Below are 17,567 nucleotides of genomic sequence, written 5' to 3'. Positions count from 1 at the left end.
TTCAGACCCTCCAGCTCAGCCTCTGGATTATAGGCGTGCACCACCGTGCCTGGCCTTAATATGATAATTAAATGAGATGATGTTGAGAGCTGAAATCAGTGCCCAGCAGATATTCTGGTGAGACACTGATAGTTGTCATTAACAAAGCCTGGAGCAACTTGTCCTCTTGTTGGATACTGGAGCCTGGCTTGAGCAGAGGGACGCGTGAGCCAAATCTTAAGATTTTATTTCTTTGGCACAAAGAGGACAGTCAATCTGGACAAGCAAGGCTCATCTCTCCTCACTGTGGGGAACCTGTTCCCTGTTCCCGACGCTCAAATCCATGCACTTCCACCCTGTATTCCCTGTAAGTCACGGCCTCTGTGTAAAATACCTGCTGAAAAAAATAGAGATATTTAAAAAAAAAAGTGGGGGGGGGGCGAGTTCACGCCTGGCTGTCGGGTGGGGTCCGGTGTGCTGTCAGGTGGAGGCCCAGGAAAGCCAGTTTTTCAAATGGTCGACTGTCCTGGTATGCCATAGCGCAGGGTCCAGGTCCTGCAGCGGGACAGCTCAGAGCTCTATGGTATCGCTGGAGGCGCTGCGGGAGTCCCCAGCCTTGCAGCGCGGCTTCACCTCACCCTGGGGCTCCCCAGGCCGCGCAGGAGAGGATGCAGGGGCTGGTGTTGCAGCGGGCAGTAGCTGTACCGTGCTGGGAAGTTCATCTAGGGGTAGACTATCCACCGACGACAGCCCATGACGCCATGGATTCCAACTGATCTTGAGCGAACCTCTGGAGAAGCTGTCTAGGGAGCTGCCAGAGGCAGCTGCCGTCCCGTCTGGCGCGTCCACTACGTGCGGCGGGACCGGCCCGCGCACGCGCACATCGCTGAGTGACCGGCAGCGGCCGCGGAGGAGCGAAGAACCCGCGCCGTCGAGCTCGGCGTCCGGGTGGCTGCCCCTGCGCGGCCGTAGAGCGCCCCCCGGCGGTGGGGAGGCCAGGCCACGCAGGCCGCAGCGCTGAAACACGCTGTCTCTCACTAGATGTTCCCGGAAGAGAGCGGCGTCGATGCTCTGGCTCAGGTTGATGGGTGATGGCGGCCGCAGGTCTAGCTCGCTTAGCGACGGCGCCGGCCCCATGCTGCTGCGGGATATTCCCGGGCCATTCAGGGGACCGCGACCCAGGGACGCAGCTGAGCCCCAGGCTCCTGAATTTGGCGTGACAGGCGGCCCGCCTTCTGCCGGGTTGCGGATGAGGCTCTTGCTGATGTCCAAGCCGCCTGTGCCCATGCCACTGGGTCCCGCATAGCAGTTATTGGGTCGCTCAGGCACCTCGCTCTTTCCAGACGGTGCAGGGCACGCCAGGCGCAGCAGCTTAGCCCAGCAAGCGTGCTCCGTGGGCGGCCTGGGTCGTGCAGCGACCAAAGCGGCCAGAGCCAGGGCGAGCGCCCACGTCAGCTCCAGCAGGCGCAGCCAGAAGTGGACGCCCCACCAGGCCCACGAAAAGCGGCCCACCCGGCCTGGGCCTGGGTACAGCCAGAGCGCGGCCGCCAACTGCAAGCCGCTGGCCAGCAGCCCCAGTGAGCCCGCCACGGCCAGCAACCGAGGACCGGGGCTGGCATCCCAGCCCCGAGGGCCTTCCAGCAGGCGGCGACGGCACAGGCATAGCGTGCCTAGAGCCACCGACGCGCCCCAGGCGCAAGATAAACCCTGCGCCAGGAGGTTGAGCACAGGCCTCACGGAGAACAGGTCTGTCATGAGCAACCCCACGCCGTGCACCAACGCCACAACCCCCAGCAGGAGCGGGTTCTGTAGCGGCTGTGGCAGCCCCACGCCCAGGCCGAGTAGGGTCAGGGCCGCCAGGGCCGTGAGTAGCAAGGGGAACGGCAGGTTGTAGAGCACCAGGCCAGCGCGCATCCCCAGCCGCGCCTGGGCGCCATAAGGGTCGGTGAGCATGTAGGCAGACCGCAGCCCTGAAGCTACCAGCACCAGCACCGCGGCTACCAGTGCCAGTCGGGGTCCCGCCAGGGCGGCTGCCAGCGTGGCCAGTGCCAGTAAGGCAGGCAGCAGGAAGAGGACTCCCACCCCATAAACGTGCAGCTCCCAGGAAAAACTCAACACCCGTCGCAAGGGCCCCCAGCGCAGGGGGGGTGCGGTGGCGTTGGCTGGGGGGCCGGCAGCGGGCGCTGAAGCTGTGGAGCTGGCTGAGGGCTCCGGAGGGGGCGGCTGGCCCAGGGCTCGCTGCGTAGTGACACGAATGAGGCCCCTTCGTGAGGTTGATGGGGCCTGGACTGGGGGTGCCGGGGGATGGCTTTGGGGACGTCCAGGCCACTCCTCCGATTCATCTGCAATAATATTAAAATGCCTTTTGAAAAGTGCTCTTGATTTTCCATCGTTCTCTACTGTGGTTGGCAAGTAGAACATTTAACTTCTCTAAGAACATCCATCAAATGAAGAAAACAGCTCCTGCCTCATCGAGTCGTGGAGAAGAATGTTTAACATGGTGCTGGATGCCAGTGAGCACTTAGTGGGTGTGAACCACCATTTTTATTAAGCTAACTATTAAGGAAATCCCAGCATTTCTCATCATGCCCTGCATATTGGAATCACCTGCAGACCAAGGAATCAATTTCTTGTAATGTGACCTGGAGCCTAGGATTTTTTTTTAATATATATTTTTAAATTACCTTTATTTTGTTTATTTAGTTCGTTTATGTGGTGCTGAGAATAGAACCCAGTGCTTCATGCATGCTAGGCAAGCACTGTACCACTGAGCCACAATCCCAGCCCTTTTTTTAGTTGTTGATGGACCTTTATTTTGTTTATTTATATGTGGTGCTGAGAATCAAACCCAGTGCCTCACACATGCTAGTCAAGCACCCTACCACTGAACTACAAGCCCAGCCCTCACTGGGATTTTTGAAAAACTCCTCTGGAGATCACAGCACCAAACGTGTCCATGTTACTATGTTACAACATTCTAGCCCCTCGCAAAAGAGCAAATGACTTCTCTCAGAGTACCCAGTAAGTATTAATTTATTATCCTCAGTTCTTGAACAAGGTCTTTGCCAATTTCTTTCTTTCTCTCTCCCCCACCCCTCCACCCAGGGATTGAAGCCAGGGTCATTTTACCACTGAGCTACACCCTTAGCCCCTTTTATTTTTTATTTTGAGACAGAATATTGCTAAATTGCTGAGGCTGTCCTCAAACTTGCAATCCTCCTGCCTCAGCCTCCTGAGTTGCTGGTATTACAAGCACATAAACAATTTCTTTAAGCAAGTATTTATCTCCGGTTACTCCTGAGCTCCCTTTCCCCTCTGCGAACATCACATGGGTTCCTGATTATTGAACAGAGTATACCCTCTCCCCCCAGACCCCCAGCCATGCTCTCACCTGGCTGCAGGGCTCCCATAGGGCTCTCTGTTTGGTTTGTAGCTGGGCCAGGGTCTAAGAGACCAGGGATGAGGGACTTGGGGGTTCCTGGAACCTCCATTGCTCCTCTCACCCGCTGTGGGGAGATGGGGTCTGCTCCATTCATTGCTGCTATCTCTGAAATGATTAAAAAAAAAAAAAAGTCCAAATGAGGAAAATGGGACCTTGAGTCAAACAGAACTGGGGTCTTCGACTGCACAGGAACATTGTCCCTTCCCACCCCTGCTCAGCACCCTTTCTTTGATACCTACCTGGCTTTGGTTGCCCATCAGGAGCCTCTGAGGCTGGAGGATGTGTGGGCTGAGGTCCTGGGGGATCCTTAACATCAGGGAGGTCCGTCTGCATGGGCTGGGGACCTGGGGAGCTGACTTCCCAGGTTTCCCCAGCTCCAGTCTTCTTGGGAGGCTCTACTGGTAGCTCCTCAGCAGGAGGAAGGCTTCTAGCCAATGCCAAGTCTGGCCGGGACCCTGCTTCCCGAGTGAGTGCCACCTCAACCGGGGATACTGAGCCAGCATTGGGGACTGCTGGATCTTGTTGGGTGAAGAGGGGGCCTTGAACTGCCTCTTGGAAATCCTCCTCATGGCCCACCTCTTCCTCTAGCACTGGCCTCTTGACAACACCTGCGTGGGGCTCAAGAGTGTGGGGAGGGCCCTGGGGGTCTGAGGGAGAAGTCTGTGGGAGCCTGATCTTGGCTTTGGCCTTTGGACCCTCATCTCTAGGTGGTAGCTGTTCTGCTTGACCTTGGGGCTCCTGTGGAAGGGGAGGAACTGTGGCTACCCTGAGTTGAAGCTTGGGAGTTGGAATGAAAGGGAGGTGGGGGAGACCCACTGGGTGGGGGACTGCTGCTTCTGGCTCTGGAGGCTCCTGTGAATCAGGGGGTCCTGTCCAGCCCTGGGAGCTGGGCCCTCGAACTATCTGGAGGTCATCAGTTACTGGGAGTCGCTCTCCCTGAATCCCGTGAGCTGCTTTGGGCCCATGCAGAGCTGGGCCAAGGGGAGAGTCTGCAGGCCTCTCAGGGCCTTCAGCAGGAACCTGGGGGACATCAGAGTGCCAAGGGCCCTCATCACTGGGGTTCTCCCAGAGGAAATCAGAGGCCTGGGACACTGAGCCAACAGGGCCCTTGGGGTGGGCTCCTGGGGTCAGGTGGGGTTCTGAGTCCTCAAGTGGCCTGGGAAGGCCCCTTCCCAGAGCAGGGCCAGCCCCCAGGTTCAGCAACAGTAACAGCAGCAGGAGGCCATGCGCACGAGGCCGTGGGGCCATGATCTACTCTGATGTCCGGTGTAGAGACCTCAACTTCCAATCCTCACTGGATGAGCCTAAAAAGAGGAGAGAGGATGACGTGAAGGTTGGGGGTTCCTATGGCTTCCCCAAGGGACTGGTGGGAAAGAAAGAAGAGACACAGGCAGTAGCTTCTCCCCTGCTTTTAAAACTGCATCTCTCTTGGGGCTGGGGATGTGGCTCAAGCGGTAGCGCGCTCGCCTGGCATGTGTGCGGCCCGGGTTCGATCCTCAGCACCACATACAAACAAAGATGTTGTGTCTGCTGAAAACTAAAAAATAAATATTAAAATTCTCCCTCTCTCTACAAAAAAAAAACAAAAAAAAATTGCATCTCTGGTCATGCCCACTTGCCCTGCCCACTTGCCCTGCTTCAAAACCTTCCATGGCAGGGCGCGGTATCACATACCTGTAATTCCAGCGATTCAGGAAGCTGAGGCAGAAGGATCTCAAGTTCAAAGCCAGCCTCAGCAACTTAGCGAGGCACTTAGCAACTCAGCAAGTCCCTGACTCTAAAGAAAATACAAAAAAGGGCTGGAGATGTGGCTCAGTGGTTAAGCACCCCTAGGTTCAATCCCTGGTACAAAAAACCAAGAACAAACAAACAAATTCCATGGCTCATCTCTAGGTGGTGGCTGTTCTGCTTGACCTTGGGGCTTCCTGTGGAAGGGGAGGAACTGTGGCTACCCTGAATTGAAGCTTGGGAGTTGGAATGAAACACTGCCCTTAGGAGGGAACACAAGCTCCTTTCCCGGCCTTCTAAGGCCACAGCCAGCCCCGTCTGCTCACCTGTTGTCCTAATTCCCAGGGCTTTGCTCCTGAGTGCCTTCAGCTTGGAATACCCTCTGCCTTCTCTTTCTTTACTAATTGAAATTCTATTTTTGAAGGCCCAGCTTCAATAAGAGAATGGTAGACAGGAAGAAGAATGTGCACCTGTCTTTGAGGAGGGACCAAGTTGGAATCCCTGCTTTGCCATTTACTGGGTGAGAATGACTTGACTTTTTTTTTTTTTTTTTTTTTGCCATGCTGGGCATCCATCCCTGGGCCTCACATGTGCTGGCCAAGTGCTTTAGCACTGAACTACATCCTCAGCCCTTTTTATTTTATTTTGAGACAGGGTCTTCCTAACTTGCCTGGGCTGTCCTCCAACTTGTGATTCTCCTGCCTTAGCCTCCTGAGTTGCCGGGATTATAGATGTGCTCTGACATGCCTGACTTTTTTTTTTTTAATACTTTTTAGTTGTAGAAGGACACAATACCTTTATTTTATTTATTTTATGTGGTGCTGAGGATCGAACCCAGGGCCTCACATGTGTGCTAGGTGAGTGCTCCACCACTGAACCACAACCCCAGCCCTTGACTTCACTTCTTTGCTTCACAGTTTTCTCATCTATAAAGCAAGATTATAAGAGCACCTAACTTCAAGGGGGTTCTCATGAGACTTAAAGGAGAAAACACACAGGACCAGGCCTATAATAGGGGCTTAGTTAACATTAGATCCCTATTGTTTTTCCCTTTGTCCAGAAAGATTTTTCTCCCCATTCTCTTTTTTTTAAAAAAAAAAATTTATACTTGTCGATGGACAGAACACCTTGAGACCCACCCCAACCCTCTCTGTTCCTCTTAATTATTTCTTTTTTAAAAATATTTTTTAGTTGTTGATAGATCTTTTTTTTTTATTTATTTGTATGTGGTGCCGAGTATTGAACCCAGTGCACTACCACTGAGCCACAGCCCCAACCCCTCTCTTAACTATTCCAACAAATAGATTGAGCGCATACTGTGTGCCAGGTCTTGGGGATAAAGCAGTGAACAAGATTGCCCTCATGAAGAAACAGACAATAAATAATTTTAAACAAGTTAAGCTATAAAGGAAATAAAACAGGGTTAAGAAAGAGAGGGATGAGGGCCTCTTTACACAGGGGGTGCCAGGAAGGCCTCTCTGGAGTGATAACTAAGCTCAATGTTGAATACTAAGAAGGTTGGAAGGAAAAGCAGTTGGCAGAGGGTCCAGAGAGTGCAAAGGCCCGGAGACAGGCATGAGCTAATGAGTTCAAGAACTAAGAACACTAGCGAGGCTGGAGCACAAAGGAGAAAGTAGAAGATGAAGTCAGAGTTGGGCGCGGGGTGCACACCGATGATCCCAGCAACTCAGGAGGCTGAGGCAGGAGGATAGGAATTCCCAGGCCAGCCTCAGCAACTAGCGAGGCCCTGTATAACTCAGTGAAACCGTGTCTCAAAGTGTTTAAAAAGGGCTGGGAAGGTAGCTCAGTGGTACAGCCCCCCCCCCCCAGGCTCAATCCCACTAACCACTGCCCCCAAATCAGGAAGGCAGGGGCTAGATCGAAAGGTGTTTTGCAGGCCACCATAAGGCCCTTGGAGGTTATTCTTCATGCCCCAGGAAGCCATTGGAGACGGGACCATGGGAACACCAAGGGAGAGAGAGGCCAGCGCAGATAGATACCCAGGAGCAGTAAAGCACTGGCTCATTTCAGCCTGGGCCCCCTTCCTCCAGGAAGCCTTCCTTGCCTGACCCCTCCTAGGCCCTGGTTGTCATGGTTCTACATGTAATAATTTCAGGGGGGTTCCAAGACCTCAAACCCGAATCCAGACTCTGCCTTTACAGCCTGGTTTGTTGGTTTCTTAGACATTCCCCAAGCACAGTGCTGTGCTCCCAGCCCAGGGGAGGGGCTGGAGACCCACAGACAGGTCTCAGTTCCAGGGTTGGAACTAAGGGTATGCAGAGGGTGACCCAGAGAGGCCCTTCTGTAACACAGGTACTGGTTATTAATAGTGCTCCTGGGCTGAACTACCCATTAGGCTCCTGTGCTAAGCTGAGCTCTAGGTCATTCTGCCCTCCTTTTACAAGCAGGTGGGAGTATACCCATCTCCCAAGGGAGGAAACCAAGGTTCAGAGAGGTTGAGCAACTGGTCCAAGGTCACACAGCCAGCCTAGTGGACACACCAGGGGAAATGAAGCCCACTATGGCTCTTCTTGCAGAGGGGATTGGAAAAGCTTTGCAGAGGAGGAGCTGGTTCAGTTGAGCCCTCAGTGGTAGAGATGCCATCTGCCTACCACCCCCATCGATCGGAGAGATGTGGGCACGTGCAGATAAGGCGGGGGCTCGCCCAGAGCTGGGGACCCACTGCTGGAGTGACGCTGGGGGGTGGGGAGGTTTCCCTGCCGCAGGACGGAGAGAATGGCCTGGGGGCAGGGCCGGGGCTGCCGCAGGGCAGCCCGCAGGAGCTGGTCGGTCTCCGGTTACCTCTCTTCCTCCTCCTCCGGTCTCCTCGCCCTGGCTCCGCGCCTTCCCGCAGTGTCCCTGCTGCGGGTGGGCTCCGTGCCGGCCTGGTCGCCCGCACCCTCAAGGAGGGCTGCAGGCCACGCGCCCGGCCTGGGTCCTGCCATCGCCCCCTCCCAGGGCCGGCTCCTCACCTGGGCGCAGCCCCGTTCACCTTGCGCGCGTCCCCGCAGCCGCTCCCCGCCGCAGCCTCCGAGATGCTCAGACTTGGCCAACAGAGCCCGGCGCTGCCGATCGAGCCCGCCCACAGGAGCGCCAGCCCCGCTTAACCCTTTCCCCTTGGGGGTGGACTCTTCTCCCAGTCCTGACCTCCCTTCTCTCAGAGCTTCTCTCGGAGCAGAGCTGAGGTCGCCTCCCAGGGACGTGGGAAAACCTGCAGCATCCCTGCAAGCAGGACAGCCAGCCTCCGTTTGCATTCCTCCCAAGACGGGGAGCTCACTTCCTTGATATCTTATGGGGACTCACACATGCATGCATCCTCACCCACTGGTAAATCCTCCCTGCAGCTTGGTGTGTATTCTTCAGATCATTTTCCAATGCAGTTACATATACAATTACATAAATAGGAATGAGATCATACTGTATGTGTTGTTTTTGTAACTTGCTTTCCCCCTTCACGTTACAAAGCATCCTGGCACATATCTCACGTATATATCCAAAGGTCTACTTCACTTCTTGTGTATGCTGTTGAGAATGCCTGCATATGGTCAGCTGGTAATCTTTATTTTTCCTGTCCCTTGTGGTTATTATATTTAGCTTGGGTCTAGCCATTTACTAGCAGGAATAATGGAGTGGGGCCATTCTTGCATGCATGTCTTGTGCACATTGACACCTGTCAGACCTGTCAAACTGTTTCCTAGCTGAGGCATGGTTAGATCTGTAGTTCTGTACATTTTCATGTCTGATATCAAATGTCCAAAGGTCCCACTTTGGATTGTTCCTGACATACTAAGTATCCATCACTACACTCAATGTACACTTGTACATTGCTGGTGGGACTGCAAATTGGTGCAGCCAATTTGGAAAGCAGTATGGAGATTTCTTGGAAAGCTGGGAATGGAGCCACCATTTGACCCAGCTATTCCCCTTCTCGGTCTATTCCCTAAAGACCTAAAAAGAGCATGCTACAGGGACACTGCTACATCGATGTTCATAGCAGCACAATTCACAATAGCAAGACTGTGGAACCAACCTAGATGCCCTTCAATAGATGAATGGATAAAAAAAAACGTGGCATTTATACACAATGGAGTATTACTCTGCATTAAAAAATGACAAAATCATAGAATTTACAGGGAAATGGATGGCATTAGAGCAGATTATGCTAAGTGAAGCTAGCCAATCCCTAAAAAACAAATGCCAAATGTCTTCTTTGATATAAGGAGAGTAACTAAGAACAGAGTAGGGTCGAAGAGCATGAGAAGAAGATTAACATTAAACAGGGATGAGAGGTGGGAGGGAAAGGGAGAGAGAAGGGAAAATGCATGGAAATGGAAGGAGACCCTCAGAGTTATACAAAAGTACATACAAGAGGAAGTGAGGGGAAGGGGAAAAATAATATAAGGGGGACAAATGAATGTCAGTAGAGGGGGCAGAGAGAGAAGAGGGGAGGGGAGGGGAGGGGAGGGGGGATAGTAGAGGATAGGAAAGGCAGCAGAACACAACAGACACTAGTATGGCAATATGTAAATCAATGGATGTGTAACTGGTGTGATTCTGCAATCTGTATATGGGGTAAAAATGGGAGCTCATAACCCACTTGAATCAAAGTGTGAAATATGATATATCAAGAACTATGTAATGTTTTGAACAGCCAACAATAAAAAATAAAAAAAAAGAAATATATATATGTATATATATATATATGTATATATGTATATATTTATATAATACATATACTATATAATTTATATCATATATATATATATATATATAAAAAAATATATATATGAGAGTGCTTAGTTGGTAGTTGCACGTACCTGAAATCCCAGTGACTTGGGAGGCTAAGGCAGGAGGATTTCAAGTTCAAGGCCAGCCTCAACAACTTAATGAGGCCCTTAGCAACTTAGTGAGACCCTATTTCAAAATAAATAAATAAATAAATAAAAAAGGCTGGGGATGTTGCTTAGTGGTAAAGTACTCCTGGGAGTTCAGCACCCAGTACAGAGAATAAATAAATAAAGGAAGAAATAAATAAAGAAAAATTCTTTCCAAAATTAAGTTAAACCTCCCTCCCAGTGGTTTCCTACCTCTGGCTATGCCAAGGCCTATATCATGTAGTTCTCTCTCTCTCTCTCTTTCTCTCTCTCTCTCTCTCTCCCTCTCCCTCTCCCTCTCCCTCTCCCTCTCCCTCTCCCTCTCCCTCTCCCTTTCCCCCTCCCTCTCCCTCTCCTTTAAGATGGGCCTTGCTATCTTGCCCACGCTGATGTTGAACTCCTGGGCAGAAGTGATACTCCTGCCTCAGCCTCCTAAGTAGGTGTGGCTCCAGGTCTCTTCCCCCACGGCTTCCCTGAAGCTCTTCCGACTCTGGAAGGTGGCATGGGCTTTTCCCATCTCACCATTGCCATCTGACCAGCCCTCTTTCCACTCTGTGAGCCCCTTCAGAATCGGATCGGCCCCTCTCATTTCTCTGGAGTCTTCTTCCATTTCTTTCAGCCTTCCCTTTTAGAACAGGATTCTGGGCTCTTGAGGTTATGGTGTCTCTCCTGTTTGCTTCTTACCACTCCATGATGCACCCCTTAAAGTACGACTCTTGGGAATGAACCCTGTTGGCCATAAACTAAGCTTTCACCTCCTCTTTCCTAATATCTACTCCTGTGTTAATATGACCTCTTATAGATTGATTTGCAGTGTCTCTCAAGGGCTCATGTGTTAAGGCTTGGTCACCAGCCTGTGGTGCTACTGGGAGGTGGTGGAACGTTTTGGAGAAAGGGATGAGTGGAAGAAAGTTATGTCACTGGGGGTGGCCTTTGAAGGGGTTATTGGGACCTCAGCCACTTCCTTCCCCTCTCTCTGCTTCTATGAGGTGAACAGACCTCCCTACCACATGCTCCTGCTATCATATACCGTGCCACAGGAGGCCCAAACCCAACAGGACCTTATAGTTTAGATATGAGTGTCCCCCCAAGAGACAACGCAAGAATTTCCAGAGGTGAAATGATTAGATCATAGGAGGCATGACCTGATCCATGGATTAATCCATTCATGTGGATTAAGTGGGTGATAACTGTAGGCAGGTAGGTGTGGCTGTACGAGGTAGGTCACTGGGGATGTGCTTTTGGGGTTTATGTTTTTTTCCTGGGAGCAGAGTTCTCTCTCTACTTCCTGGCCATCCTGTCCTGAGCTGCTTTCCTCTACCACACCCTTCCGCCATGATGTTTGGCCTCATCTTGGGCCCAGTACAATGGATGCAGCTGACCACAGACTGAACCCCTGAAATTGTGAACCAAAATAAACCTTTTTTCCTTATGAGTTGCTTAACTCGAGCATTTTGTCACAGTGACAGAAAGCTGAGTAGCACATGACCTCACGCTAAATGGATGTTTTTGGAGGTCAGGTCATTTTGTTGACCAATATGGATCTACTAGGTCTTCCCTATCTCTTGTGTGCTCTTGGTTTCCTTTTCTTTTAACTTTTTTATAGTTGTCATAGACAGGATGCCTTTATTTTATTTGCTTACTTTTATGTGGTGCTGAGGATGGAACCCAGGGCCTCATACATACTAGGCAAGCGATCGACCACTGAGCTACAGCCCCAGCCCCTCTTGGTTTCTTGGTCCTCAATCTAGCATTTGACCCGTGCTGGTTAATTTATCTTGTTAGATCTGGCCAGTTGTTCTGTCCTTGTTGGACATTCTCCGGATCTTGATTCTATGTATAGCAGATAACTGGCATTTTGGGGGATTGTCCCAAATCTTCTCCTCTGGCCAGTCTTAGAGGTCACTTCAGAAGCTGCAGGGTCCAGATCCCTCCTCTCGCTGCTGCCCCTGGCGACCTCTGATGGACCTCCTTTCGAGATGTCAAGATCCCCTTAGCAGCTCAGCACTGGCCTGGTTCTCGTCCTCAGTTTCTCCTTAGGGGGCAGGTGTGTGTTCAGCCCCCATCCGCAGGACGGCCCTCTGGCTGCCCTCTTTGGAATCAGGAGCCCCAATCCCGTAGTGTTTCCAAGCCACCCATTGCAGACAAAGGCAAGAGAGATCATGATCCCTTTGGCCAGAGGCCAGACGGGGAGTGGAGGGAATGTGAGTGGGGAACATTAGGCACCAGGTGTGGTCAGGAAACAGCTCCACAAGGATCTCTCAGCTTCAAACTGGGGACTCTGGGATGGCAGGGGTCAGGCCCTGGGGTGTGTGGGGAGAGTGGTGGCCGGTAGCTCCCATTGAGGTACACACCTTATGTGCCTTCTTCTTTTTAAGCCCTCACAACAACCCTATATACTATTATGCTCTTCATTTTACATCTCACAAGTGGAAGCAACTTGTCAAAGGTCACACAGCAGCTAAAAAGGCCGCAAGTCGGACTTTCATGATGATGACACCGTTCTGCCTCTCTGGAAGAGCCTCAGAGAGAGAGAGAGAGAGAGAGAGAGAGAGAGAGGAGAGGAGGATGAAAACTCCATGCCTTCCAGATGGCCCCTGTAATTTGGAATAGAGTCTATGAAATCCGGCCCTCCAACTGGGAACTCTGTAGAGAGGACTTCAGACCAGCACATCTGGAATCCGTTGGGAGCTGTCACTCAAAAGTACCCTGAAGGCTTCCAAGGAAACAGAGAAGGAAGGAAAAAGTAAGGGAGATGTGGCTGGCAGAGATGAATTCTCAGTCTTGGATAATGCCCAGAACAGTGGGCTGGATTTTCCTTCTGGCTGGTCACTCTGGAAGGCACAACTAATGAACAAAACTGGTGCGGGCTGGTGCACCTGCCAGCTGTCCTTAGCTCTGGGGGCGTGGCAGTTCTGCTGGCCAAATTGAATCTTCCCCCCTCACCACCCCACACAGTGCTGGGGATTGAACCCAGGGCCTTGTGCATTCGAGGGACACATTCTACCAACTGAGCTGTATCCCCAGCCCCCAAAATGAGTCTTAAGGGCTCCTGAAGTCTTAAGCCATTCTTACTCAGATTTTAGCCTCCAGCAACACCAACTAAACAAACCTGATCTTTTTTATTTTACTTTATTTTTTTTTAGTATTTATTTTTTAGTTGTAATTGGACACAAATACCTTTATTTTTATGTGGTGCTGAGGGTCAAACGTGCTAGGTGAACGTTCTACCGCTGAGCTACAACCCAAACCCAAACCTTATCTTTTAAACAAGTTATTTTTTTTTTTGGGGGGGGGAGGCTGGGCATAGTGACACACACCCATAATCCCAGTGATTCTCTTGAGAGGCTGAGCCAGAGAATTGCAAATTTGAGGCTACTGAGCAACTTAGCAAGACCCTGTCTCAAAATAAAAAAGATTCTAAAATAGGTTGGGGATGTAGCTCAGTGATAAAACGCCTCTGGGTTCAATCTCCCATACTGAAAAAGTTATTTTTTTGCTGGGTGTAGTGGCGCAGGCCTGTAATCTCAATAAGTCAGGAGGTTAAGGCAGGAGGATTGCAAGTTCGAGACCAGCCTCAGCAACTTAGTGAGATCCCCAGAAACTTAGTGAGACCCTGTATCTAGACAAAAAATAAATAAGAGAAAAGAACTGGGCGTGTAGGTCAGTGGAAGAGCACCCCTGGTTTGGGGTGGGGACTGTAAAACAGTCATTCAAGCCAATTGAACAAGTGTACTGTGATTGTAATTGTCTTCCTGGGCGTTTTGTTTCCTCTCGTGGTAAGAACTGCTTAATTTTTTATTTGCTTAATCTATGCATCCATCATCAGTTCATTCTTCTTTTTTTTTTTTTTTTTGAAGTGAAGATTTGATTTCCTCTCCAGACAAGAATATTTTCTTGTCACAGAATTCTCCAGAACGTACAAATAACACGGTTTCTTCAACAAATGATGGGCTTAGGGTGGGGGACAGGGGAGGGAAGGAGGGAGGGAAGGTGTTACATAAGAGAGATTGAAGAGACCATAGCAACGAAATGCCACAGGAGGGCCTCATTGTGATCCTCCTTCAGACAGACTTGATGTCAAAAGACATTTTAAGACAACTGGGAGAAATCTGAATGTGGACCAGGTCTTAGAACATGGTAAAGAACAGGCATGTTTATGTCACAGTGGCCTTGAAGGTTGTTATTTATTGATTTATTTGGGGTCCCAGGGATTGAACTCAGGGGCACTCAACCACTGAGCTCCATCCCCAGCGTTATTTTGTATTTTATTTAGAGACAGGGTCTCACTGAGTTGCTTATGTCCTCGTGTTTTTGCTGAGGCTGGTCTTGAACTTGTGATCCTCCTGCCTCAGCCTCCGGAGATCCTGGGATTACAGACGTGCGCCACCGCGCCTGGCATCATTTATTTTTTATTTTTATTTTTGTGGTGCTGGGGCCTTGTGCATGCTAGGCAAGTGCTCCACCATGAACCACATCCCCATTGCTTTCATGGGTTAAAAAGAATTCCTTACCCATTAGAAATACTTGCTCAGATGTTTATTTGTGCCATGATATCTGGGGTATCATGTCAAATATTTGCAAATATTCCAGTCCCCACCCCAACAAAACAAGTGGGTTTGGGAGATTATATATTGATAATTATGAAACAGAGTGACGGACACACAGAAATTTATTATACTATACAAATTCTCCATAATGAAACTTTAAAAATAAAAAAAGATTCCAGAAACAGAAGAAAGGAAAAGGGTACGCTGGGCTGGCTCACCCATCTTGTGAGCGGGTTGCAGAGATAAAGTGTTTAGCTGGAGGTGGGGCTCAGTGGTGGAGCACGTGCTGAGCATGCGTGAGGGCCTGGGTTCCACTCTACTAGCACGTGTGAGGCACTGGGTTCGATCCTTAGCACCACATAAAAATGAAATAAAGATATTGTGTCCACCTACAACTAAAAAGTAAATATTATTATTTTTTTAAGTGTGTGATTTGTTAGGTACTCACTTCCTGAAACCCAGTTTTTTGAACACTGTGGGTCTTCCCAGGCTGACTCCAGTGAGGCAAAGCCCAGAGCTGGAAGGAAGCCAAGGTGGGACCAGGTGGGAGCAGGGCAGCTGGGCTGTGTTAAAGCACAACAGAAGCTCAGGAACGTGCTGGCTGGCCCCTGAGACCCCTTTGCACCCAGCGACACAAGGGTCTCCTTGATAGTCATTTTTTTTTGGGGGGGGGGTAGGGGCAGTACCAAGGCTTGAACCCAAGGGTGCTTAACCACTGAGCCACATCCTCAGCCCTTTTTTATATTTAATTTTGAGACAGGGTCTCGCTAAGTTGTTAAGGCTGGGTTTGAATCTGGGATCCTCCTGCCTCAGCCTCTCAAGTTGGGATTACAGGTGTGCAGCATGGCACTCAGCTCTTCAGTGTTTTTTTTTTTAAGTAGACTCAAAGAGTTCTCATCTATCACCACATTATTATTATTATTATTATTTAAATTTTTCTTTTTTTTCTAAAAAGGGCAACAGAGACCATCGCCTGTCCCTTTGCCCATCTCTCAGGACTGACTGACCCATATTCAACTGCTGTTCACATGGAACCCTTCTCCACTTTGGCCTTCAAAGTTCTCCTTTGAATATTTGATACTACCACCAAGATCTGCACCTGTGGCAGCTCCAAGGGGCCACCCCCTAGGCTTCCAGGCTCACCACAGCGGCCCTCCTCCTCCTTTAGCAGGTCTGCAGATCTCTCTCGCCTCGCCCCTGTCCATTGTGTTCTGACAGCCAGCGACAGCCTGGTCCGGGCCTATGCTCCAGCAGCATCCATTTTCAGGGCTAGTTGATTCAGCAGGTGAGTTGTTACACACTCCTTAGCGGATTCTGACTTCCATGGCCATCATCCTGCTTATTATTATTTTTTTAATATTTATTTTTTAGAAGTAGTTGGACACAATACCTTTATTTTATTTATTTTCATGTGGTGCTGAGGATTGAACCCAGGGCCTCGCACATGCTAGATGAGTGCCCTACCACTGAGCCACAACCCCAGCCTTCACCACATTATTATTATTATTATTATTATTATTATTTTTTGTGGCACTGGGGATTGAACAGGACCTCATGTATGCTAGGTAAGACCACTGGGCCATGCCCCCAGCTCCTGTCACGTTCAGCTTTAGAACACTTCCTGTATCTGCTAGTTTACATCTGGAGTGTCCCCCAAAGGATTATGTGTTGAAGGCCTGGTCACCAGCCTGTGGCTCTCTTGGGAGGTGGTAGACCCTTAAGAGGTGGGGCCTAGTTGGAGGAAGTTAGATCATTGGGGGGCGTGTCCTGGAAGAGGATATTAGAACCCTGGCACCTTCTTTTCTCTCTGCTTCCAGCTGCTGGGAGGTGAGCAACTTTGTTTCACTGCACACTCTCACTGTGATGTGCTGCCTCGCCACAGGCCCAAAAGCCACATGAAGTGAAACCTCCCAAACCGTGAGCCAAAAAAAAACCTGTTTTCTCCTTTCAAGTTTAATTTCTCAAGCTCTTTGGCACAGCAATGGAAATCTGCCTAGTACATTACCTCCAACAAGAAAATCAAGACCCATTAGCAATTACTTCCCATTCTTCGTCCCCCAAACCCTGGCAACCACAAATCTACCTTGTATTTCTATGGATTTGCTAATTCAGGATGTTTCATAAAACATGGGAGGGGTTATGGGTGTGGTACAGTAGTAGAGATGAGCTTAACATGTGTGAGGCCCTGGGTTCCATCCCCAGCACTGCAAAAGAGAAGAAAAAAGGGGTATGTGTGGTGTGAGGATTCACGGTTCATCTGTACTGTAGCGTCAGTACTTCATTTCCTTTTATTGCTGAATAATATTGTCATATGATGCACCATATTTTATTTATCCATTTATTAGTTAATGGATAGTTGGGCTGTTTCTCACTTGGTGACTTTATGAATAATGTTGCTATAGCTGGATGCCATTGTGCACACTCGTAATCCCAGCAACTCAGGAGGCTGAGGCTAGAGGATTTCAAGTTGGAGGTCAGCCTGGGCAATTTAGCAAGACCTTGTCTCAAAAATAAAAGGGACTGTGGGTGTAGTTCAGTGGTAAAGTGCCCCTAGGTTCAATCCCCAATACCCGCCCCCTCAAAAATGCTGCTATGAATATTTGTATATTTTGTGTGGAATGTTTTCATTTGTTTTTACTAGTTGTCTATTGATAGGACGTTCAGATTGTTGCCTTTCTCCCTTCTACTGTTTTTATTGTTTCCATAATCATTAGCACATGGCAATAACTGCCTCACATGTACTGCTTGGCATGTCTACTGGCAGCACTGGTACAAGAGGTGTTCCAGTGGCATGCTATTAAAGGCAATAGCAAGTCCCTCTTTAATTTCTGTATTTAAAATTCACCCGAGGGGGGGGATTTTTTTTTTTTTAATGGACCAATTTTGAGAGCCTCCATGTTTCTAGGTGAGCAGATGAACCCGCACATTGCTTAGCCACTTAGAGCACTTACCCTTCAGCTTAAGATCAGGGAATACCCTGTCCATTTTGTCTAT

The 17,567-nt window shown here is 49.8% G+C and overlaps 1 protein-coding gene and 1 long non-coding RNA gene across 10 annotated transcripts; one reads left to right on the top strand and one right to left on the bottom strand.

Moving 5' to 3' along the window:
• Positions 1–209: 209 nt before the first annotated feature.
• Prrt3 (proline rich transmembrane protein 3) lies at positions 210–8,464 on the bottom strand. 9 transcript variants are annotated; one of them, XM_046425721.2, is made up of 6 exons: positions 8,122–8,464; positions 5,096–5,198; positions 3,661–4,958; positions 3,371–3,526; positions 685–2,321; positions 210–373 (listed from the first exon to the last, which is right to left on the bottom strand). In XM_046425721.2, the coding sequence occupies exons 3-6, from the start codon at positions 4,667–4,669 to the stop codon at positions 281–283; spliced, it is 2,895 nt and encodes a 964-aa protein (XP_046281677.1). In that variant the 5' UTR covers positions 4,670–4,958; positions 5,096–5,198; positions 8,122–8,464; the 3' UTR covers positions 210–280. The 9 variants fall into 9 exon arrangements, with proteins under 9 accessions (XP_046281677.1, XP_058428941.1, XP_058428942.1 ...); XM_058572958.1 differs by having other exon boundaries at positions 210–2,321; positions 8,122–8,461; XM_058572959.1 differs by having other exon boundaries at positions 210–2,321; positions 3,661–4,725; positions 8,122–8,461.
• Positions 2,295–7,820, top strand: LOC124079877 (uncharacterized). The gene is made up of 3 exons (XR_006847496.2): positions 2,295–3,000; positions 5,574–5,669; positions 7,558–7,820. It is a non-coding gene; the product is annotated as an uncharacterized LOC124079877 (long non-coding RNA).
• Positions 8,465–17,567: the final 9,103 nt, after the last annotated feature.

Source organism: Marmota monax, unplaced genomic scaffold, assembly GCF_021218885.2.
Source record: "Marmota monax isolate L192 unplaced genomic scaffold, Marmota_monax_Labrador192_F-V1.1 WCK01_AAM20220418_F8-fsc00028, whole genome shotgun sequence".
NCBI lineage: Eukaryota > Metazoa > Chordata > Mammalia > Rodentia > Sciuridae > Marmota > Marmota monax.
This window is presented reverse-complemented; position numbering and strand designations above follow the sequence as displayed.